The sequence below is a fragment of the Chelonia mydas genome, chromosome 7 (assembly GCF_015237465.2).
Source record: "Chelonia mydas isolate rCheMyd1 chromosome 7, rCheMyd1.pri.v2, whole genome shotgun sequence".
In the NCBI taxonomy this organism is placed as follows: domain Eukaryota; kingdom Metazoa; phylum Chordata; order Testudines; family Cheloniidae; genus Chelonia; species Chelonia mydas.
Genome location: NC_057853.1, coordinates 113,983,532 through 114,006,424, shown reverse-complemented (window position 1 = coordinate 114,006,424; position 22,893 = coordinate 113,983,532). Strand labels below are relative to the sequence as shown.

Genomic DNA, 22,893 nt, shown 5'->3' with positions numbered 1-22,893 from the left:
AAACAAAAAACTGCGCGCGCACATGCATGCCTATTTATAATAAGTAAGTGAATGAGTATTTTAAACATTAATATAAGTTTGCGTTTAGCTGTAAGATTTCAGTGTCTTCAGTTCTTACTGATGAGTTACTTAAGGATATAAAATTTAATTTTGCTATGACTGTAACTGTGGGCCATATGGACTAGTACAGAAGATAAGTGGCAGCAAGGGACCGCAGTTCCCAACGTGGTGTTGATAAGAATGAAAATGGTTTTTGTGGTTGAGGCAAACAAGACCCTTTTGTAGAATGCTAAGAAACTCCTCATTAACAAATACTGCAGAACACACACAACACACAGTTAACCCATGGAACTCCTTGCCAGAGGATGTTGTGAAGTCCAAGACTATAACAGGGTTCAAAAAATAACTAGATAACTAGATAGCCAGGATGGGCAGGGATGGTCTCCCTAGCCTCTGTTTGCCAGAAGCTGGGAATGGGCGACAGAAGATGGATCACTTGGTCATTGCCTCTGGGGCACCTGGCATTGGCCACTTTCAGAAGACAGGATACTGGGCTAGATGGACCCAGTATGGCCATTCTTATGTTCTTAAGGTATGTTGCTTTTGTAGGCAAAAGGGCAGGTTAACATTGAAGGTAAAAATGACATTTTATTGTCTTTTATAGACCTATATTTGAGAGGCAGCTTCAAAATGTGTTGGTGGTGAGTTTTGAAATGACCAGATGGTTCACAGGATTGATAATTGTCACAGGATTGAATCAAATTGGAACTATTAATAATTCTGTTTATTTAGGAACATAGAAATTGCCGGACAGGATTCAGACCAGAGGTCATTCAAATCTTTTAGCCAATACCAGATGCTTTGGAGCAAGATGCAAAATATCCTGAAACGAGCAGTTATGGAATAAACTGCCTGTAGGAGAGGTTTCTTCCTTGCCACCTTAATTGCAGGTTTGCCTGTCTAGAAAAATCAGGGCTTATATCCCTTCAAAACTTTTTTGGTTAATTTATGTATTTGTTTGTTTGTTTTTGGTAAGATTGTTTGAACTGCAAATCTAATTTCAACTGCTTGTTTGCATCTCAAAATCTACAAACCTGTTGGTAGTTTTGTTTAATGTATTGCAGAAATAGAGAGGATTGTGGTTCAGAATAGGTTAGAAGAGATTTCTTGATATGAAACATTAACTTGACGGCTCCAGCTTGGCTAACACCAGAGTTTAGACCGGGGTCTCTAGAGTTGAAAACAAGAGTCTCTACAGCTTGAACAAAAGAACAAGGCTCTTCGGATGAAAGTTGTAACATGGACCCTTATCCTCAGTGGATCAGGTACTGAGGGAGATATGCCATACACGCTGATCAGTGGAATAGACTAAAGTTGTGCATTAGCTTCTAGTGACAGGAACAAGTGACCCATAAACTTTAATGAAGGCAATATTACATATAAAAATGGAAGATTACTTTTTTTCATCTTATATTTAATAGTCAGTTCTTCCACAGTCAAGTAGCATTACACAAGAACATAAGAATAGCCATACTGGGTCAAATCCCAACAATCTGTCTAGCCCAGTAGCCTGTCTTCTGACAGGGGCTGATGCCAGATGCTTTAGAGAAAATGAACAGAACAGGGCAGTTATTGAGTGATCCATCTCCTGTCATCCAGGCCCAGTTTCTGGCCGTCACAGGTTTAGGAACACCCAGAGCATGGAGTTGTGTCCTTGACTATCTTGACTAATAGCCATTGATGAACCTATACTCCATGAACTTATCTAATACTTTTTGGCCTGCACAACATCCCTGGCAATGAGTTCCACAGGTTGACTGTGCATTGTGTGAAGAAGTATTTCCTTATGTTTGTTTTAAACCTGCTGCGTATTAATTTCATTGGGTGACCCTTGGTGGTTGTGTTATGTAAAAGGGTAATATCTCTTCTTTCTTCACTTTTTCCACACCATTCATGATTTTATAGACCTCAATCATATCTCCTCTTAGTCATCTCTTTTCTAAACTGAACAATCCTAGTCTTTTTAATCTCTGCTCCTATGGAACCTGTTCATATTTGTTGCCCTTCTCTGTACTTTTTCCATTTCTAATCTCTCTCTTTTGAGATGGGTCAACCAGAAGTGCACTCAGTTTTCAAGGTGCGGAAATGTCATGGATTTTTGAGTGGCATTATATTTTCTATCCCTTTCCTAATGGTTCCTAACATTCTGTTAACTTTTTTGATTGCCATTGTGCATTGAGCAGATGTTTTCAGAGACCTATCCCCGATCCCTCAAGATCTTCCTTGAGTGGGAACTGCTAATTTAGACCATCATTTTGTATGTATAGTTGGCATTATATTTTCCAATGTGGATTACTTTGCATTTATCAACACTGAATTTCATCTGCCATTTTGTTGACCAGTTATCCAGTTTTGTGAAATCTCTTTGTAACTCTTCACAGTCTGCTTTGGCATTAGCTATCTTGAGTAATTTTGTATCATCTGCAAATTTTGTCACTCGTTTACCACTTTTTCCAGATCATTTATTAGTATGTTGAACAGCACTGGTCGCAATACTGATCCTTGAGAGACCCCACTGTTTACCTCTTTATACTGTGAAAACTAACCTTGTTTTGTTTTGCTTAAGAGCCTTTGATGAGGCACTTTATCGAAGGTTTTCCTCAAGTCCAAGTACACTATATCCACTGGATCACCTTTGTCCACATGCTTGTTGACATTAAGAGATGGTTGTTGATTCTAATAGATTGGTGAAGCATGATTTCCCTTTACGAAAGCTATGTTGTCTCCTCCCCAATGTATTGTGTTTATTTGTGTGTCTGATAATTCTGTTCTTTACTATAGTTTCAACCAGTTTGCCTGGTGCTGAAGTCAGGCTTACCAGCCTGTAATTGTCTCTGGGGCCTTTTAAAAATGAAAATCAGCATTACATTAGCTATTCTCCAATCATCTGGTACAGAGGCTGATTTAAGTGATAGGTTACATACCAATCATTCCTAAGCAGTGTTCTTATGATTTGAATGTTAGGATTGGGTTCTTCATATGAAATATATGGGGAAGTTATAGACCTGATTAAGTATCCACATGCTTGCTATCAAAATACTCAATATTTGAGCTAAAAGAAAGTTATATTTACATTAACATTGGTTTATTTTTTTCTCTTGTGTTGCAGAAATTCTAATAAGGAGCATTTGACCATCTGATCTCTTAAAGTTGAACCTTTCAGTATCAGGATTAGGAACAAGTGTCTTCAGAATCAATATGTAGCAAATGGGTATCACTCAACTGAAGTTGGTCCCTCAAGCCAACATATTTGTGTTTTAAGGATCCTTGCACTTTCAGCAGTGAATTAATTGTTTTTTTTGTTAACTGAAAAAAGTGGATTTCATGTGGTGCTTGCTAAACGTTGAATCACCATGAGTAGTAATCTAGGAAAAGAAAAAGACTGTAAAGAGAAGGATCCAAAAGTCCCATTGGCAAAGGAACGGGAGAAGGAGGCTAAGGCCTCTGGAGGATTTGGAAAAGAAAGCAAAGAAAAAGAGCCTAAGACCAAAGGGAAAGATGCCAAAGATGGAAAGAAGGACTCCAGTAGTGCACAGCCTGGGGTAGCTTTTTCAGTAGACAACACAATAAAACGACCTAATCCAGCCCCAGCCGCTCGCAAAAAATCCAGCAATGCTGAGGTGATCAAAGAGCTAAATAAATGCCGAGAAGAGAATTCAATGCGCTTGGACTTGTCCAAGAGGTCTATACACATGCTTCCATCATCTATCAAAGAGTTGACACAGTTAACGGAACTTTATTTATACAGTAACAAATTGCAGTCTCTACCTGCAGAGGTGGGCTGTCTTGTGAATCTGATGACACTGGCTTTAAGTGAGAACTCACTTACCAGTTTGCCTGACTCTCTTGATAACTTGAAGAAACTGCGCATGCTTGATCTACGGCATAACAAACTTAGAGAAATTCCTTCAGTGGTGTACAGGCTAAATTCTCTTGCCACTCTTTATCTACGCTTTAATCGTATAACTACTGTGGAAAAGGATATCAAAAGCTTGTCAAAACTCACCATGCTTAGCATACGAGAGAACAAAATCAAGCAACTACCTGCTGAAATTGGTAAGCATTTACACTGTGATTTAAAGTTTATGGTAAGTCTTTTTTTTAGTTCACTTTGTAATGCAGGTAGGTACACACAGATCCCTGCTTTATGAAATTTTTTATAGATACTGCCCTCCTTTTAACGTCGTCGTCATCAAGAAGAATCTGAAATTAGTTTCTTTGGCTCTCAGCCACATTACCACGCTGTTAGATTATGCTGAGGTATAATCAATATATTGTATGTATATTTGTTAATTAAAAAAGATGTTGGGTCACCTTTGATATTTTGGTTCCATTTATAAAGGGTAATAAATAATTGATAGATGTTATAAGCATGTTACAGGCATGAATATGAAGTGTTATAGATGGTTACAAGCACGTCAATAAAATGCATTATGGATGGTTATAAGAAAAAGTTATAAGAAACATATTGGACAATGTAACAATCTATAACAATTGGTCAACGATGTATGAAACATCAGCTGCTTATAAACGGTTAATGAATTTATTTATAAATGGAATCTTTTAGTGTTGTGACCAGGTATTGCATGCATCATTGCTAATGTATACACATTTTTTGAATGAGTGAAAAAGTGTATAACTCACAAATAACTATTCTAAAGCTATTACACAGACTTATCTTTCAAACTTTAAAGTAAATGGGGTATCAGTTAATGTTGTTTAGTCATTTCGAACAGTGATTGATGTAGTGATAGTCGGGAATTCTTGAACCACCTTCTAACAGGCCTTGATTCAGTAAAGCGTCTCTGTTCAGAAAACCATTTTAAGCAATACCTTTTAGTACTTTCGCACATGCATGAAGTGTGTGTGCATGTGAGTATATCACAAGATTTCTTTCGTTTATTTCCAGTTTTAAAAATTTAAGCTGAAGATATTTACTTAGTTTACTTATAACTTGAAGAATTCGAGATGAAAAATTATTTTCAGCTTTCAAAGTTAGGCTCTTACAAATTTTTGCTCACCTGATCTGTGCAAATCAGCTGTATGAGAATGCATATAACAGGTTACAGTTAATAAAAAATTGGTTTGTGTGTATAAATTAGGCATATGCACCTAAATTTGAGAACCTAGCACTGAAAAAAAGTCTTGTTTTCACTTATGTTCAGTTATAGCATTTCTCTCAGCCTAAACAATGAGAAGACTAATCAGTTTCACTTTTGTAATCAGTTTCTAGTCAATTTCACGGAGGTATATTCTAGCACAAAGCTGTACTGTTGGGTAGTATGTAGTGTGCGTATCTTTTGAATTGCAGAGAAATGTATTTGTTTCCTCTGGTTAGTTTTCAGAAATGTCATTGAAGCATTTCTTATTGGTTTTAAGCTTTTACAAATGTACTTATTTTTTCAAAATCTATATTTTTGGCCAAATTTGACATAAGTCCCTTTACATGCTTTTAAGTCTTTCCTTTCATATATAGAGATCTAGTACATGTATAATAAATGCAATGTAATATCAGTTTGTAAATAGTCCAAGATTTATGTTCCAAAGCCGGAGGCAGAATGAACCATTATCTTTTTATGAAACAGTATCACATGGTGCAAGTCAGATTCACTTTTTAAGTATAACATTGTTCTAAGGGTCAAGATTCTCATGTCTGGTGGTAAAAATATTAGCAAGCAGATTTACGTAACATGCTGGCTAAGTATGTTGTGCTAGTGGCTGGTCCATGGAGGATAAGACCCTACTGCAGCTGCCAATTCATTTAGCTAAATTGGTAGAATCCTATGCCAAAGGTGCTGAGTTCCATCCCTGTGGTAATGAGCGTGTTTTACAGAGTGTTGGCCTGGACAGGGAATAGAATTCTAATCTTCTGCATAAAAGGCGGGAATATTGCTAATATGCTACAGTGAGAGGCAGTATTAAAAAACCAAAGGTGGCTGGGTAGAATTATGTCATGAAACTGAAATTTCATTGTCTACTATCATGATGCATGGGGGATTGTGATAGTCTTCTCTTCAGTCAAGTAGAGAATATCCTTAAAGTTCATAACTGTGATGGCTTCATGATGAAGACTTCAGGAGATTGTTGGTCTGTAAAACAGGTTTCTAATAAATAAAACAAAACACCTAATTAAAAGTAAATATAGCTTTGAAAAAAGTGTTGTGTGCAAAACTGCATGGGTGATATGATTGTGTTATTGAAAGCCTTTTTAAAACTGTATTGATTTGCCACAGTGTGCATTATCTTGAAATCTAAGCCTTCTGAAAGAGGGGCACTACTTAGAATTAAACGTAGCAAAGATTTTAGCTGAATTGGTGAGGTTTGTTTTAAGAATAATATGAATTTAGAAAAGAGAAAATAGGAGAGGACTACGTGAACTCTGACGTCTTTGTAGAAAAAATGCTAAACAGTAGTCATATTGCAACATCCTAATACTTAGTCAGAAAATAAAAAAATGTAAAAACATTAAGATTGCATATTTATCAAAATGTACTTCAAATGTGCCCACATTAGAAATCAAATTATTTTTTTCCAATTGCTAGTTCTGCAGAATCAATCTGAAAATCAAACTGTTTCCCATTCCCCTTTTAAATTATCACCAGTAACAAAGGTTCTTCCGTCAGTACCTAAGTGATTATTTAGTTCACTGTGTGCGAGGCAGAATAGAAACTATCTTGCTCTTCCAGAGCTTTATAGGCGCTGTGCCCATAGGAGTGAAAATTCTGTAAGTAAAGTAAGCCAAACTGATTCAAACCCAGTGTGCAGAAATGTTGAATTGGTATGTGCCATTTTTACTGAGCTGCATTTGATTGCCATCCCACTTTGAAGTCCTCTCTATAAAGTAACAGCAAAACTTGACTATTTTACTGGATTTATTGGAATGTGTACCAAAGGATGCTAAAATGGGTTTTTCCTGCTCTGTTCGCCAGAAGCACTGTATGATTCTAATTATATATAGGTTTCAGTGCAAATTGTGATTTTTGTGGGTGTACTTCATAGCACATAATGTCTAACTACCTGATTGAACCCTCAAATCAAGTATCTAGCTGTTCACGATGCTATGAATTGTCAAAACCAGGAACCACTTCTCAGAATCAGGTGCTTTGTGTCATAATTTGATCACCTCTTTCATTTGTTACCATTATTCTCTTCCCCACCTCCCTCCACTTTTTACTTATACAATACCATAAAATGTTCATAGTACCAAAGGAATATCATTCCTGGAATATTCTCAGATCACACGTTCAGAGGCAAAAGGACTTTGTAAATATAGTCAAATTAGTATTTATGCAGAACACAAAAGTACACTAGGTGCCTCATAGACAGAATGAGACAGGTCCTTGGTGGCCTGCCTACAGTACCACATCAAAAATGAATTGTTTACATTTTCATTTGTGTACTCATCACTAACTACTTCACCCGTTTTTTACTCCACCCTCATCTTTCTTCTTCCCTAATAATGATGATGATTCATTTGTGTCTGGTAGAGCTGTTCTTCCCAGGCCCTGAAGCAGATCTTTTGTTATGCTCCCTGTAGGGTGAGAGAATTTCTCCATTGCAAAATTATCACCTGCCTACAACTCTCTCTCTCTCTCCCAAATGCCCTCCACAATCCCATCCTAAATGCAAATGCACAATTTTCTTACCCCAAAAGAAAGTTTTCCCAAACTAATTCTTGCGACCCTTCCTTATCCCTTCTCCCCCAAAGGAGTCTTGTTAGGGTATTTGTCGAAGTCTTTTTAAAAGTCTTAAACAAATCACGACGTGGCTACAGCTACATACACTGCATACAAATAAATCATGTCAATTGGTTTGAGATTTTCTTTAACAGCTTGCTTTCTTTAACAAATGCTGATTTGTCGCTGTCATATCACATGTACAGTAGAACCTCAGAATTACAAACACCAGAGTTATGAACTGACCGGTCAACCGCACACCTCATTTGGAACCAGAAGTATGCAACCAGGCAGCAGCAGAGCTTCCCGCGCCCCCCCCCCCCAAAAAAAAAAAAAAAAAAAGGCAAATATAGTATAGTACTGTGTCAAACGTAGACTACTAGGAAAAGCATGTTTCTTCTGCATAGTAAAGGTTCAAAGCTGTTAAGTTAATATTCAGTTGTAAACTTTTGAAAGAACAACCATAACATTTTGTTCAGCGTTACGAACAACCTCCATTCCCAAGGTGTTTGGAACTCTGAGGTTCTACTGTATGTAAGCAGTTTAATAGTTCTATTGTAATGGCCATTTTAGTTAATTTAACTATTGCTGTATTACTATTTTGCTGCTCTGTACTTCCCAGGATCATCTAATACCTTTAAGTAACTTAACTTAAGTACATTTGCTACCCTGTAGTTCAGTCAGAAGTGCTGGGTGTATACCATCTGGTCCTGGTGACCTATTGCCTTTAAAACTTGTTCCAGAACCATCTTCTCTTGACACTTTAGTTTCTGGCAGTCCTTTTTCTTTATTACCTGAAAAAGTAGATTCTGAATAGGTATTTCCCCAACATCTTGTATTTGAGGACTGATGTAAAGAAATAACTTAGTTTCTCTGCAATATCCTTGTCTTTCTTAATTGCTTCCTATGCTCCAGTAGACTCAGCAGTTTTCTTGCTTCTAAATAGGCTTAAAGATTGCTTTGTTTATTTTTATGAAGGACATAAAATTAGGAGGCTTTTGGTTACTTGCTCTTCAAAATTACTCTTAACTTCAAATTTCCACCTTACATTTTACTTGCTATAATTTATATTCCTTTCTGTATCCCTCACTAGTGTTGCATTTCCATTTTTTGGTAGGATACAGGGGTAGGTCTACATTGCAATTAACGATCCATGCGGCAGCTGCCATAGGCCCTTCTGCTGACTCAGATTCATGGGGCTCGGGCTGCAGGCCTAAAAATTGCAGTGTAGACATCCAGGCTCAGGCTGGAGTCTGGGCTCTGAAACCTCATGATGGGAGTGGGTTTCAGACCCATGCTCCATTTGAGCTCAAATGTCTGTATTTAGTCCAGCAGCCTTACCTGCCCAAGTCAGTTGCTCTGAGCGCTGAAGCTCAGTGCAGCGGATTTTTTATTGCAGTATAGACGTACCCTGGTTTAGTGCAAATCTTGAAATCTTGCCTTTAGTTATATTCTGCTCTAGCCTCAGAAATAAAAGAAATGAAGGTCAATAAAATGGCCCTGGAGGATGACACCAAGGAGAACTTTTTTCTTTTCACCTAGCTGTTGAATCGTTAGTTCTTCCCCATGGGAAAGATACCAAATGAAAAAATACTCCTGCCAGTAGCTAATGCTGAGCTCTGTAAACTACCTAACGATAACTGTGGAAATCTGCCTCCAAGGTGGCCTCCAGCTTAGTCTCCATTTCTAGCAAATCTCCATTCCATTGAGGTCACAATGATGAAGATTGGGACAGAAAAATGCAAAAGCAACAGTGAGTCAGATTGTGTGCACGAGATGTATGAAGAACCAGAGGAAAAGTCTTGGGATGGTAAAGTCAAGAAAGCATTTCAGTTTGCAAGCCTGTTACTTAGGCTAACCTTGTGCATTCCTTTGATCTCATTTTTTATTACATTTTTTCATGTTGGTGGTATAGAACTGTCTTGCATAAAAATGTTGATATTAATCTTTACAGAGATAAAATGTTGCATTTTATAAAATGTCTACTTTTTGGTTTAGCACACAGATCAATAATAAATTTTCAACACAATTTAAATTGCTGTTACCCATCTTCTCGCCTTAAGGGGACCAAATACCGTTTTCTTTGTGAATGCAGTCTTTATGCTAGGCTGAAGCTGGTCTGGTCTGGTCTGTGCTGCAAGGGAAATATTTTTGGATTGCAGTCCTGGGAATCATAGGGTCTGCTTACTCTAGACCTGGAATGTCTCTTCTGTTCATACACAAAATTCACCAAGATGTTGGGACCATCCTATGGTTTTTACACCACTTTGCATTTAGTTTACATACAGTCTCTGCTTGCACCTGTTCAGTCTCCACTAGTATAGGCAGTTGATGTAGCAGCTGCACTGGTATAGCCAGTCATCCTCCTAGCTCCATCTCATAATACTGTGTCCCACTATTCAATGACACTTCAGTTCAAGGGCTGCCCAGTACTATCGTCCATTTCATTTCCCCCTTTCAGCGGATCTGACAATACAGGGGAATTTATTTATTTTGTATTAACTGTGTACAGGAACCCCCTTCTCCATTTCAGGAATTCTAACTGCAACCAAGGTGTGGTGTTGCTTGGGAAATTGGTGCGAGGACATTAACTGAAAATTTCCTAACTTTCCTGAATTTTTCAACCTTCACTTGAAAGTAATCGATTTCTTTTGTTACATGGTGCACTCGTACAAGCACCCTTTACCTCAGGTTTCAGGTGGGGAAACAATTTTGGGGTTTTAGTGTACCCTCCTTCCTTCCTGTTGAGTGCTGTAATTAATTCATGTTGTAAGTTAAGAAGATCCTAAATTAAACTCAAAGAAAATATTATTCGAGTTCTCTTAAAATATGCATGAACTCTATTTATACAAATGCTATAACCATTGTACAGAAAAATGATAAAACAATTATAACTGTGACCATTCACCTAAAAGGCTAAATTCTTTCTATTCGGTACATTTTTCACATAAATGACATTTATTAATCAAAACCATTAGCTTGTAGTTCTCATCTGTTCCTTAGCATGGTCAGAAATAAACAGTAAAAGGCTTATTCTATCCACTATAATGATGCACTCAAATCCAATGGGGGGGAAGGAGGGAGAGGGAAGTATTTTGTGCTGAAGTTATACGATTACTTTGTAATACTTTCTAGGGTCAGGACATTTTTTTTTTATCTTTAATGTATCTCATGTAGGTTTCTGGGTAGACTAGATTATTTTGCTTTATTCTGCAGTCAGAGAACCTAGTGAAAAGAAAAGGAGTACTTGTGGCACCTTAGAGACTAACCAATTTATTTGAGCATAAGCTTTCGTGAGCTACAGCTCACTTCATCGGATGCATACTGTGGAAAGTGTAGAAGATCTTTTTATACACACAAAGCATGAAAAAATACCTCCCCCCACCCCACTCTCCTGCTGGTAATAGCTTATCTAAAGTGACCACTCTCCTTACAATGTGTATGATAATCAAGGTGGGCCATTTCCAGCACAAATTCAGGGTTTAACAAGAACGTCTGCGGGGGGGGGGGGGGGGGGGGTAGGAAAAAACAAGGGGAAATAGGCTACCTTGCATAATGACTTAGCCACTCCCAGTCTCTATTCAAGCCTAAGTTAATTGTATCCAATTTGCAAATGAATTCCAATTCAGCAGTCTCTCGCTGGAGTCTGGATTTGAAGTTTTTCTGTTGTAATATCGCAACTTTCATGTCTGTAATCACGTGAGAGATTGAAGTGTTCTCCAACTGGTTTATGAATGTTATAATTCTTGACATCTGATTTGTGTCCATTTATTCTTTTACGTAGAGACTGTCCAGTTTGACCAATGTACATGGCAGAGGGATATTGCTGGCACATGATGGCATATATCACATTGGTGGATGTGCAGGTGAACGAGCCTCTGATAGTGTGGCTGATGTTATTAGGCCCTGTGATGGTGTCCCCTGAATAGATATGCGGGCACAGTTGGCAACGGGCTTTGTTGCAAGGATAGGTTCCTGGGTTAGTGGTTCTGTTGTGTGGTATGTGGTTGCTGGTGAGTATTCGCTTCAGGTTGGGGGGCTGTCTGTAGGCAAGGACTGGCCTGTCTCCCAAGATTTGTGAGAGTGTTGGGTCATCCTTCAGGATAGGTTGTAGATCCTTAATAATGCGTTGGAGGGGTTTTAGTTGGGGGCTGAAGGTGACGGCTAGTGGCGTTCTGTTATTTTCTTTGTTAGGCCTGTCCTGTAGTAGGTGACTTCTGGGAACTCTTCTGGCTCTATCAATCTGTTTCTTCACTTCCGCAGGTGGGTATTGTAGTTGTAAGAATGCTTGATAGAGATCTTGTAGGTGTTTGTCTCTGTCTGAGGGGTTGGAGCAAATGTGGTTGTATCGCAGAGCTTGGCTGTAGACAATGGATCATGTGGTGTGGTCAGGATGAAAGCTGGAGGCATGTAGGTAGGAATAACGGTCAGTAGGTTTCCGGTATAGGGTGGAGTTTATGTGACCATAGCTTATTAGCAGTGTAGTGTTCAGGAAGTGGATCTCTTGTGTGGACTGGGGCAGGCTGAGATTGATGGTGGGATGGAAATTGTTGAAATGATGGTGGAATTCCTCAAGGGCTTCTTTTCCATGGGTCCAGATGATGAAGATGTCATCAATGTAGTGCGAGTAGGGGCGTTAGGGGACGAGAGCTGAGGAAGCGTTGTTCTAAGTCAGCCATAAAAATGTTGGCATACTGTGGGGCCATGCGGGTACCCATAGCAGTGCTGCTGATTTGAAGGTATACATTGTCCCCAAATGTAAAATAGTTATGGGTAAGGACAAAGTCACAAAGTTCAGCCACCAGGTTAGCTGTGACATTATCGGGGATAGTGTTCTTGACGGCTTGTAGTCCATCTTTGTGTGGAATGTTGGTGTAGAGGGCTTCTACATCCATAGTGGCCAGGATGGTGTTATCAGGAAGATCACCGATGGATTGTAGTTTCCTCAGGAAGTCAGTGGTGTCTCGAAGGTAGCTGGGAGTGCTGGTAGCGTAGGGCCTGAGGAGGGAGTCTACATAGCCAGACAATCCTGCTGTCAGGGTGCCAGTGCCTGAGAAGCTAGGGCGCCCAGGATTTCCAGGTTTATGGATCTTGGGTAGTAGATAGAATATCCCAGGTTGGGGTTCCAGGGGTGTGTCTGTGCGGATTTGATCTTGTGCTTTTTCAGGGAGTTTCTTGAGCAAATGCTGTAGTTTCTTTTGGTAACTCTCAGTGGGATCAGAGGGTAATGGCTTGTAGAAAGTGGTGTTGGAGAGCTGCCGAGCAGCCTCTTGTTCATATTCCGACCTATTCATGATGACAACAGCACCTCCTTTGTCAGCCTTTTTGGTTATGATGTCAGAGTTGTTTCTGAGGCTGTGGATGGCATTGTGTTCTGCACGGCTGAGGTTATGGGGCAAGTGATGCTGCTTTTCCACAATTTCAGCCCGTGCACGTTGGCGGAAGCACTCTATGTAGAAGTCCAGTCTGCTGTTTCGACCTTCAGGAGGAGTCCACCTAGAATCCTTCTTTTTGTAGTGTTGGTAGGGAGGTCTCTGTGGATTAGTATGTTGTTCAGAGGTATGTTGGAAATATTCCTTGAGTCGGAGAAGTTGAAAATAGGATTCTAGGTCACGACAGAACTGTATCATGTTTGTGGGGGTGGAGGGATTAATAAATACCACAGCTATGGAAAATATTTGTAATCTGTTGCTGGCGCTAGTGAATGTAGATTAATTTTTAAAAAAATATAAACGTGAAAGCAATACAACTTGATATGCTACTTAATAAGACATTAATTGATGCTAAAATGAAAAGATGTCACTAATACTAGCACTGTCCTCTTCCTTGTACTGTCCAACAAGAGCTCTTTATTCTGTGGCTATGTCATCGGGTCCAGGATTTACCATGTAGTAAAGGATTTGAGAATTTCAATCTTCTTAAATATGGGAAGAAAGAGAATGGACAGTCACAAGATTTAATCCAGTGGAAAAGGGGCTATATTGCAAATTGCGTATACAGCCCAAGGTTATTTTCCCCGAAGTGAATTTTGGCAGGAGGTACTGAACCCTGTTTGATATTGACATAACTGCTCCCCCTAATTTAATATTAATCTGTAGATGTGTGTATATAATACATATGTACATACTAACATAAAAATAATATAACAAAGCTGCATTCTGTTTTTTGAGTAACTCAAGCATTTTAAAAATTCTGGATGTAGGACATGTTAGTTGGTCTCATTGTCATGACAGGTATTCAAAATCAGCCTTATGTGGGTCCCAGGTTTCAGCCCTAATTATGGAGACATTATTATTCTTTTCATAATAACAATATGATTGTCAATCAGCATTTATGTGTGATTGTGTCATGCTGCTTGCATAACATACTGTGCGTGAGACGATGATGGTGAGGTGTTTGCTGCTCTTTACACTTTAAGGACATGTTTAAAAAGAAGGCACTTGGGCATCTTTCAAAGTAACTACTTTATTTCTCTGCACATTTATATGAACAATCTACTAAGTTTACCTTCTAAGAGTTTGCAGAAAGTGGGCATTTTTAAAATTTTTGAAGCTATTGTGGAATTGAAAATTAACCTTATAAGAGAGTTTAATTATGGAGAAATTTTAGTCTCTCCATAATGCATTTTATATGAAAATTGCTCCCATTTAGTGGTTTTCTCTGTCCAGAGGGCTGATGCACACAATTTTGTCTGCTTTGGTGACAAATATTATTGTACTTCATGGCTTCTTTTGTCAGCTACAGTGAGGGAGAATATCCCCTCCCGCCCCAAATAATGGCACTTGCTCAATTATTTTACTAATCCTGCCCTTCTTTTTGAGATGACCTTTCCATGAGACCAGCCAGAACTTGTCTAGCAGGTCACTTTATACTCTATTTAATTTGTTGTTTGTGTTTTATCTTAGCCGCTAGATGTAGCTGAAAGAGTAAGTTTACTTCAATTTGGATTATTCGTGTATGAGTAGGTTTTCTTCCTAAAACAATCATTTGCATCTCTTGATAACTTCTAGTGTCCAAAATATTCTTCAGGTGTGGAGGTGATTCTGGATCTTCCTCAAAAAGTAATGGAAACATTACAATTTTCCATGCATTAAAATATTGTCTCCATAAGGCTCATTTCATTCTCTAATCATCAGATCTGGAACGTTTGTAACTCCCATGTTTGTGTTTGATTGATTCAGATACCAACATTTCAAAAAGTAATCCAATCTAGCACACCAGAAATCATGAGAGCCAAAAAAGTTGATTCTTCTAGTCTGAATATCATTGTGTTCTTAGCTCACCAATGTTTCTTCTTGTAGTTCCTACAGGAATCTTTCTTTGAGAGAGAGCCATCTTCTGTATGCTTTAATGCTCTGCTCACAGTTATCTCCTTGGCAAGGCAAAGATCCAAGAATTCAGTTATATTCTGATGAAGTTTATCATCTTCACAACTTAGTTCACTGGGCACAGTTGAGGCTATGAGAAATTCTTTGTGAAGAATGCAGTGAGATATTGTTACTGTGATAGATTTTTCACTAATGACACAAATCCCTTTACGTTTTCTGTTATCAGAACTACTCTGGGCAGATGGCAACATATTTGGGCCAGAGAAATGTTTGTTCTTACAGATAGCTATTTGTCATAACAACGGTTGACTCCATTTGTTCATTCTGGCTCTCCTTTCAAGAGAACTGCTGTTGGAGAGCATCTGTGTCCACAAAGCAAATGATTCAAATAGACTCATAGAATTTAAGGTCAGAAGGGACCATCATGATCATCTAGTGGAACATGCCCACTTATGGTTGTTGACTTACTCAGTTGATTTCTTATAGCATCTCAGTGTTCTCTGTTGTCGTCAGTAGATGTGTATTCAATCCACCCAGTTTATTGATCTTGGACAGTGGAACTCTACCAATATCTTTGGTTATATTAGCTGCCAGAATCACTTTAAGTGTTTTTTTTCATATCGGTAAGGAAAGCATCTCCAATGTGAGAATTTTTCCCTTTGCAATGAAGTGGGCAAGAAGGGAAACTTGGTTTTGATGCTTCATCAGGCTCTTTCTGCTGAGTTGTATGTCCGTGTGGACCGATGAGTACGAATGAAACAAAGATTAAAAATATTTCATGTCTCTGCAACCCCTTCCCCCCAAAAAAGGTTATAAAATGTTGCACTTTATTTTGGACCATCACATGGTTTGACAGCTTCTCACCACATGGTCTATATGCTATGTGGAAATGAAGGCCTAACAGTGGTCATTATACTGTGTTTACTATACTGTGTCTCTTGAAATTCTTTTCTTCAAGTCACTAAACGTCATGATGTCATCCACTTCCTTTTCTAAAATCTAGAAACAGCCTTTGGGGCAACAGCCTTCACTCAGTTTTACTTACTTGAAATAAAGCTCTGTTGCACATGTCATTTTTTGTACCAACAGTTGGTCTAAAATAAAACCTGTCTTTAATCCCACACAAGCAAAAGCAGCATGATCTTCATCTATAACTATCTGGAATAGAGTCAGAATGCTAGATAGGTACTGATACTTAATTTTCTCCCAAGACTCAATATCCAAATATTCCTAGCATCCAAGGCAGCCGTGTCCAAACAAAATGAACTGTCTGTATGTGTTGTCGCAACCATGTGTGTTTGTTGCCAAAATTCTCTCTGTAGGTGCAAGGAATGAAGTGGAGAGAATGTTGCTCCCCAAGTCAAAGTGCTCCTCCAACTTCAGCAGATATACTGACCCTTCCCTCCCACAAATGGCCATGGCGGATGAGAATTAAATATGATGAAATGGAATTGTGCCACTGCATAAACTTGACTTTGTCATTGGTTATAACTTTACTGTTCTGTCTCACAGAACTTGAATGTTGTTCCGAACCTAAGCTTTGCTGATCATAAATTGAAAACTAGTGCCCTAAAATGCTGCCAAGATTCTCAAAATTACCTTTAATAACCCATGCAATATGGTATAAAAACAGGTTAAAGTGTTCTCTCCCTCCCCTTTATGTTTCATCATAAAAAGAGGAATTGTATGTCCCAATAGTCTAGTAGGGGCACAGACTCCCAAAATCTTGGGGCACTGTAGGACATTATTGTTGCCTACCCTCTTTGCTCTTTCATTCTCTTCTGTGTATTGTGGGATTGCTGCTAATTGCTCATGTATTGTTGGGTTCACTCCTCTCTTGATTGCTTCCATTGCAATGCTCATTGCTTATAATACATGCATAAATGGATATCCAGTGGGATATCATAAGCAATACTTTTATACTTGATGTGAGAGTATTTTGGGGAAGTGGAGTGAACCTAGACAGTATAGTGTGGGATTTGGTGACAAAATACTATTTGTACTATGTACCACTGAGCAGTGTAGATCTTTGCAGAGCATAAGAGTGATATAAGCTGAGAAAATCAGAATAATAAAACTGAATAGACCACCTGTGTTTAACTTTGCAAGCCTTTTGGTAAATGGGTGTAAATTTTTTTTACCTCAGAAAAGTACCATACTATCATCTGAAGAGGTTAAGTAAACAAAATTCATAAGTATTTAGAATTTGTAATGAAATTTACCATTCATTCTTACAATGTAATCCATGGCCTACTAGTCTGTGTAGCATAATTCATGGCATCAAAGCTTACCCCAAGCTAGTCCTTGAGGTCTGCAAGAAGGCCCTAGAGGGATGGAGGTGAATAAAATAGCACTGGAGGGTATATTCCTAAAATAGGCTTTCTTTCTGCAATATCGATTCACTGCTGTTCCAAAAATTGTCACTTATCCAGTGAATAGAAGTTAAAGCTATTAAAATCTGCAGTGTTAATTTCAGCTCCACTGAAATCAAAACATACAAAAAAAACGTATTATATTTGCTCTTTTGTTGCTGACACTGAAGTCAATGAAACTTTATCCTTGCAGAGATTTGTGCCTGGTTCTTACCTCCCATACATCAGGGTAAATCAGGTGTGAAGTTTTGCTGGTGTAAAACAGATATAAATCAGAAGAGAATCCAGGCCCTTTTTCTTTAAGACTTAATAAGATTTTATTTCAACCTTCCTTACATTTTTAGGTATTATTGAGTATTTAAAATACATTATTCTGCAGGAATAGGTTTACTGTTTAACTTAACAAACTGGCCATTTTTAAGTCTCAATCAGCAGTAGTTTTCTTGGTTTTCCAGCTTGTCAGCAAAATAACTGGTTCTGTTTTGATGTTTCACAAGCTGTTCGTTCTTTGCAGCCTGAAAGTAATTCTAGGTGGTGGTTTCTCTATATGTAATTTACTGTAATGAATTTTTCAAAATTCAGTGCAAACTGCTTACCTCCATGATGTTCCTAGCTTCGATTAAGCTGAAAAGGATGAATAATGAGAAGAATAACCAAGCTGTTATACTTCTCATGTTATTCCTGAGCTTACAGTACAAAACAGCGATAGCTAGCATGGTCTTTTTTAATACACTGGGGTTCATTCGGATATCTGGAATCTACACTTTATGCTTTCAAAGAATACTGATGAGGTTTTGAATCTGACTGTACTAGATTGTGATCCTGGTACGTCAGAAATATTTTGCAACCATAATTTTAAGGTACACACTACTTTGTTTTAAAATCATAGATGTGTATATCTGACCATTTATTTTTACTTCCATGTTGTAGTTTTATTTGGTGGAACTAGACATTAAAAAGTCTGTGTGTTTTGGTGTGTTCACAGGCGAGTTGTGTAACCTCATAACTCTGGATGTAGCGCACAATCAGCTTGAACATCTTCCAAAGGAGATTGGAAATTGCACACAAATCACCAACCTTGACTTGCAGCACAATGAGCTCTTGGACCTACCAGAAACCATAGGTATGTGAAGGTGGGGTTGGGGAGAGAAATCACAGCTTTCCAAATGTTCAAGTCACTGAACAATAAGAATATAAAATCTAAGAATAAAACATGGCCCATAACTATAGAAGGGATAGGAATTTTGTTGTGGGCATTTTCACTATCAAGATCCCAAAGGGATATACGCTTTCTAAAAATGTAAACTCTCTCAAACCCAGGCGCTGTTAATCCTAACTACTATAAGGGGTGGGCTACACTTGAAAATTAGGTCAACCCAGCTATGTCGCTCAGGGGTGTGAAAAATCCACACCCCTGAGTGACGGAGTTAAGCCAAACTAAGTCCCCTTCTTGACCTCGCTAGGTCAACAAAAGAATTCTTCCATTGACCTAGCTACCACCTCTTGAGGTTCTCACATTGGTGTAAGTAGTGTCTACACTACAGCTGTGTTGCTATAGCATTTTAAGTGGGAACGTACCCTGAGAAGTGTGGCCTAAACACGAGGCTGAGAACAAGAAACTCCTGGGTTCTAAACCTGACTCTGACACCACCATTTTCTGTGGTCTGGGGCAAGTCACTTAACCTCTGTCTTAGATTTCCCATTTATAAAATAGGAATACTGTTTGCTTATCCACCACATAGTGAAGTTTATTAACATGAACTACTCACTACTCAATCTATTTGTAGATGAATGGTGCTACATAAGTGCTAAAAATTATTAGTTTAAGGATAAAGAGCTGGGTTGTATTTCAGTGTTTGCTTTGAGTAGAGAAAAATAGGAAAGACTTACAGAATCAGTTTCAAGTACTAATTTATTCTTTGTATTTTCTACTTTTTAAAAATATAATTTGAAAATCCACTTCCAAGTTCCCAAACTTACTATCACTCTCAGTAAAATACAGGTTTTCATGTTGGGACTGGGAATAAGAGTACCGAAATAAACTGATTCTTCCCTAGTTGGCTTCAGAAACTCATATAGGACTGCATAGGTGAGGACTTTTCTTATTTAATTAAATCTATGTTGAACAGATGGTGGAATAAAACAAATTGTTTAAAAAACACAGCCCATCATGGTTGTAAGCTCTTTCAGCTTAAATAAAAGACAAAACTGCACCACTTAGGCAACATCTAATGTTAATAGAACGTTTCATTATTATTTTTATATATATGATGGGGAAATAAATGGATGAGGGGGAAGAAGAGTGAAGAACCATTTAGATAGACACCAACTATTTTTTAGCAGCAGATTGTTGACCGTGAAGATATTGGGCCTTTTTACCCAGAGAGCTCTACCTGAATTGAGTTTATATGGGTGAAATACCCACTGTTGCTGAATTTCATCTTCTCCAGTTAATTTTATGTTTAAAAACTGGGAGACCTCTTTCTAGCTGGAATTTGCATCCGATTGCACAATTTGTAAGCATAGCTCTAACTTTAACTCCTTTGTCAAGATTGGCAGCGTCACTATCAAAATAAAATTGTCCTAACTTCAGTCTACAGGTGTACTGCACTATCTTTGTTCATGTCCATCAGATTTTGTAAATCGTCAGTCTACATTAGGGAGGTAATTAGGATTTTGGAAAGGTCAAACCTCGAGTCTTCAAAATGGTTAAGGGCTAGAGTTTAAAAAAAAAAAAAGTGCTGCCAAAGTGATTTAGAATTGGAGGGCATTTAGAGAGAGGCAGCAAAAACGTTTCAGGGGCTGCAAGGATTGATTTATTTCAAAGATTAAAAATAGCAAATATAGGTAGCCTGGTTAACTAAAGAAACTAAGGGTACACACATTTACAAATATCTGAAGGTTATAAACACGAAGAAAACGACAGGAACTAGGATGGTACAAGAGGTAGAACTAGAGAGTCACATACTTCGTGGCTTCTGTAGGCTGAGCTCATTTGGCAAGCCAGGGGGTCCTTGTATTCCTTCATCTCCACCCACACACCAAGCTCCCTATGTATCACCATCCCATTCCCCTCTGTTTCAGAGATTCCTTGCAACTTTCCCCACCCCCTCATGCCTGGGGCTCTGTATCCGACACCCTCCCTCCCCCATCATGATGGGGCTCCATGTGCACCCCTTGCCTCTTGGCAGGAGTTCTGTCTTCCACTTCCCCCCCATGCTAAGGTTCTGTGTAGTCCCTCCATACCAGCCTCCCTTCCCCTCGATGCCAGGGACTGTGTGCACTCCCTCCAGAACTGTTGTTTGTTTTCTTTCTTGCTGGGAGAGAAGTCACTTAGGCTGTGTCTATGCTGTGTACCTTACAGCAGCACAGCTGTGCCTCAACAACCATGCTGCTATAAGGTACGCAGTGTAGCCACTCTTTGCTAGCAGGAGCGCGCTCTCCTGCTGGCAAAATAAAACCATCCCTGACCGACAAAAGTTAACACCACAACTGCAGTGTAGACAGTCTTAGGCTGTCAACATGTTAAACTCTATTGGGAATCTGGGCAGAGCTCAGGGCTTGGCTACACTTGCGAGTTAGAGCACATTAAACCAGCCCCAGGCGCCCTAGCTCGCTACCCGTCCACGCTGGCAAGACACATAGAGTGCTCTGACTCCACCGCTAGAACGCTCCTGGTACTCCACCTCAGCGAGAAGATTAACGCTTGCTGCGCCTTGGTTTAAATGCCTGGGTGTCGGTGTGAACGAGGTGTTGCATTACTGTGCTCTGATCAGCCTCCGGAAATGTCCCATAATCCCCTTAAGTCAAGTGGCCACTCTTGTCATTGTTTTTGAATCGCTGCAGGAATGCGGATATGCCCTTTGAAAGCTCCGTTTCAGACAGCTGGCTGCTTATCTGCTCTGAGACAAAACAACCATTAGTGTGGAATGCTGTGTGTGAGAGACGCGGGGTGGGGAGGGGCAGGAGGGTCTGCTGAACTTACAAGACAACATAGTGACATGCTTTCAGCCCCCCAAAAACCCACCCTCTTTCCCCCACATACACACAACGCGCTCCTTGTCACACTCCACCCCACTCCCCCATTTGAAAAGAACGTTTCAGTCACTTGCATGCTGGGATAGCTGCCCATAATGCACCACTCCCAACGCTGCTGCAAGTGCCGCAAATGTGGCCACGCCAGTGCGCTTGAAGCTGTCAGTGTGGACAGACTGCAGTGCTTTCCCTACTGCGCTCTCCGAAGGCTGGTTTAACTCAAAGCGCTCTACATCTGCAAGTGTAGCCATGCCCTAAGATAGGAGTATTGTTATGCTGGAAGGCATTAATGTGTTCTATCCACCAATTGTTTGATCTGTAGGCCATTGCAGAGGTGCTTGAGGCTGTGGCAGTACTAAACAGATGGCCAGGGGTCCATGTGTCTCCATTTTTCCCTTTTCAGTTTCTGAGTTTTCCCAAAATCAGTAGGGTTCTGGTCATTGATACCTAGAATGTTCCCTGAAATTTTGGAATTGATCAGATGCAGTATTAAAAAGTTATCGAGTTACAAACAGAGAAATGCCTTGAGTATATGGCCTTGCAATCTCAGCTAATTTAGAGCATCAGATTAAATTAAGGCCTCAATCCACCAAACACATAGGCAGGTATTTAAATTTAAACACATTAGTAATCCTGTTTAAATCAGTCCGTAAAGTTAAGCAAATGCCTAAATGCTTTGGAGGATCAGGGTCTCAGACAGGAAAATTAGGAAAAGTTCCTGACAGTGAGAATTATAGGCATAATCTCCAAGCGAGAGGGTAGAAACCTCATATCCTAAAACATGTGAAGCTAGGCTAGACAGAGCACTAGAAAATGTACTGCATGAAACAAGTCTGCATTACTAGAGGATTGTTAAGATGCCTTGACAGATTAAGATGCCCTAAGATGCCTAGGCCTTGTCTACGTGAGAAAAGTGCACTTGTTCAACATAAGCTGTTTTTTAAAACACGGCAAATCCCTATATAAACACTTGTTTCAGAATAAGAGCAGTTCTTCAGTTTATTAAATTGATTTGAAATTGATTTAAGATTTACCAAAGTAAGTGTACATGAAGCCTTTTGAAGTAGTTTAACTAAATTGCTTTAAAATCACACCCTAAGTTAAACTGGTTCAACTTTCTTGTGTAGATAAGCACTTAATATGCTCTCTAACTTATGGTTTCTATGAATTCCTAGTATTTTTCCCATAGACCTGCTCTTTTGTAGTGGAAACACATAGGAGTCAGGAAACCTGGATTCTGTTCCTGGCTCTGCTACTGACTGGATGTGACCTTGGGAAAGTCACATAAGTGCTCTGTGCCTAACTTTTCCCCCTTTGTAAAAGGAAAAAAATATATATTTGCCTATGTAAAACACTTTAAGATAATGAAACATGTTCTGTAAGCCAAAGTATTATTTCTCCACTACTACGGGTTATATCTTT

At 39.0% G+C, this 22,893-nt stretch overlaps 1 protein-coding gene across 4 annotated transcripts in view; it reads left to right on the top strand.

Annotated features, from left to right (window-relative positions):
• The window catches only part of SHOC2 (SHOC2 leucine rich repeat scaffold protein), a 107,270-nt gene that overhangs the window by 49,391 nt on the left and 34,986 nt on the right, over positions 1 to 22,893 (top strand). For all 4 annotated transcript variants that reach the window (XR_006292155.1, XM_027817906.3, XM_037903886.2 and 1 more), the window contains 2 exons: positions 3,170 to 4,116; positions 18,422 to 18,559. Coding sequence is in view for 3 of the 4 variants with exons in the window: in XM_027817906.3 (XP_027673707.1) it covers positions 3,414 to 4,116; positions 18,422 to 18,559 (841 nt within the window). In the remaining variant the exon portion in view is untranslated. The remainder of the gene's footprint in view (positions 1 to 3,169; positions 4,117 to 18,421; positions 18,560 to 22,893) is intronic.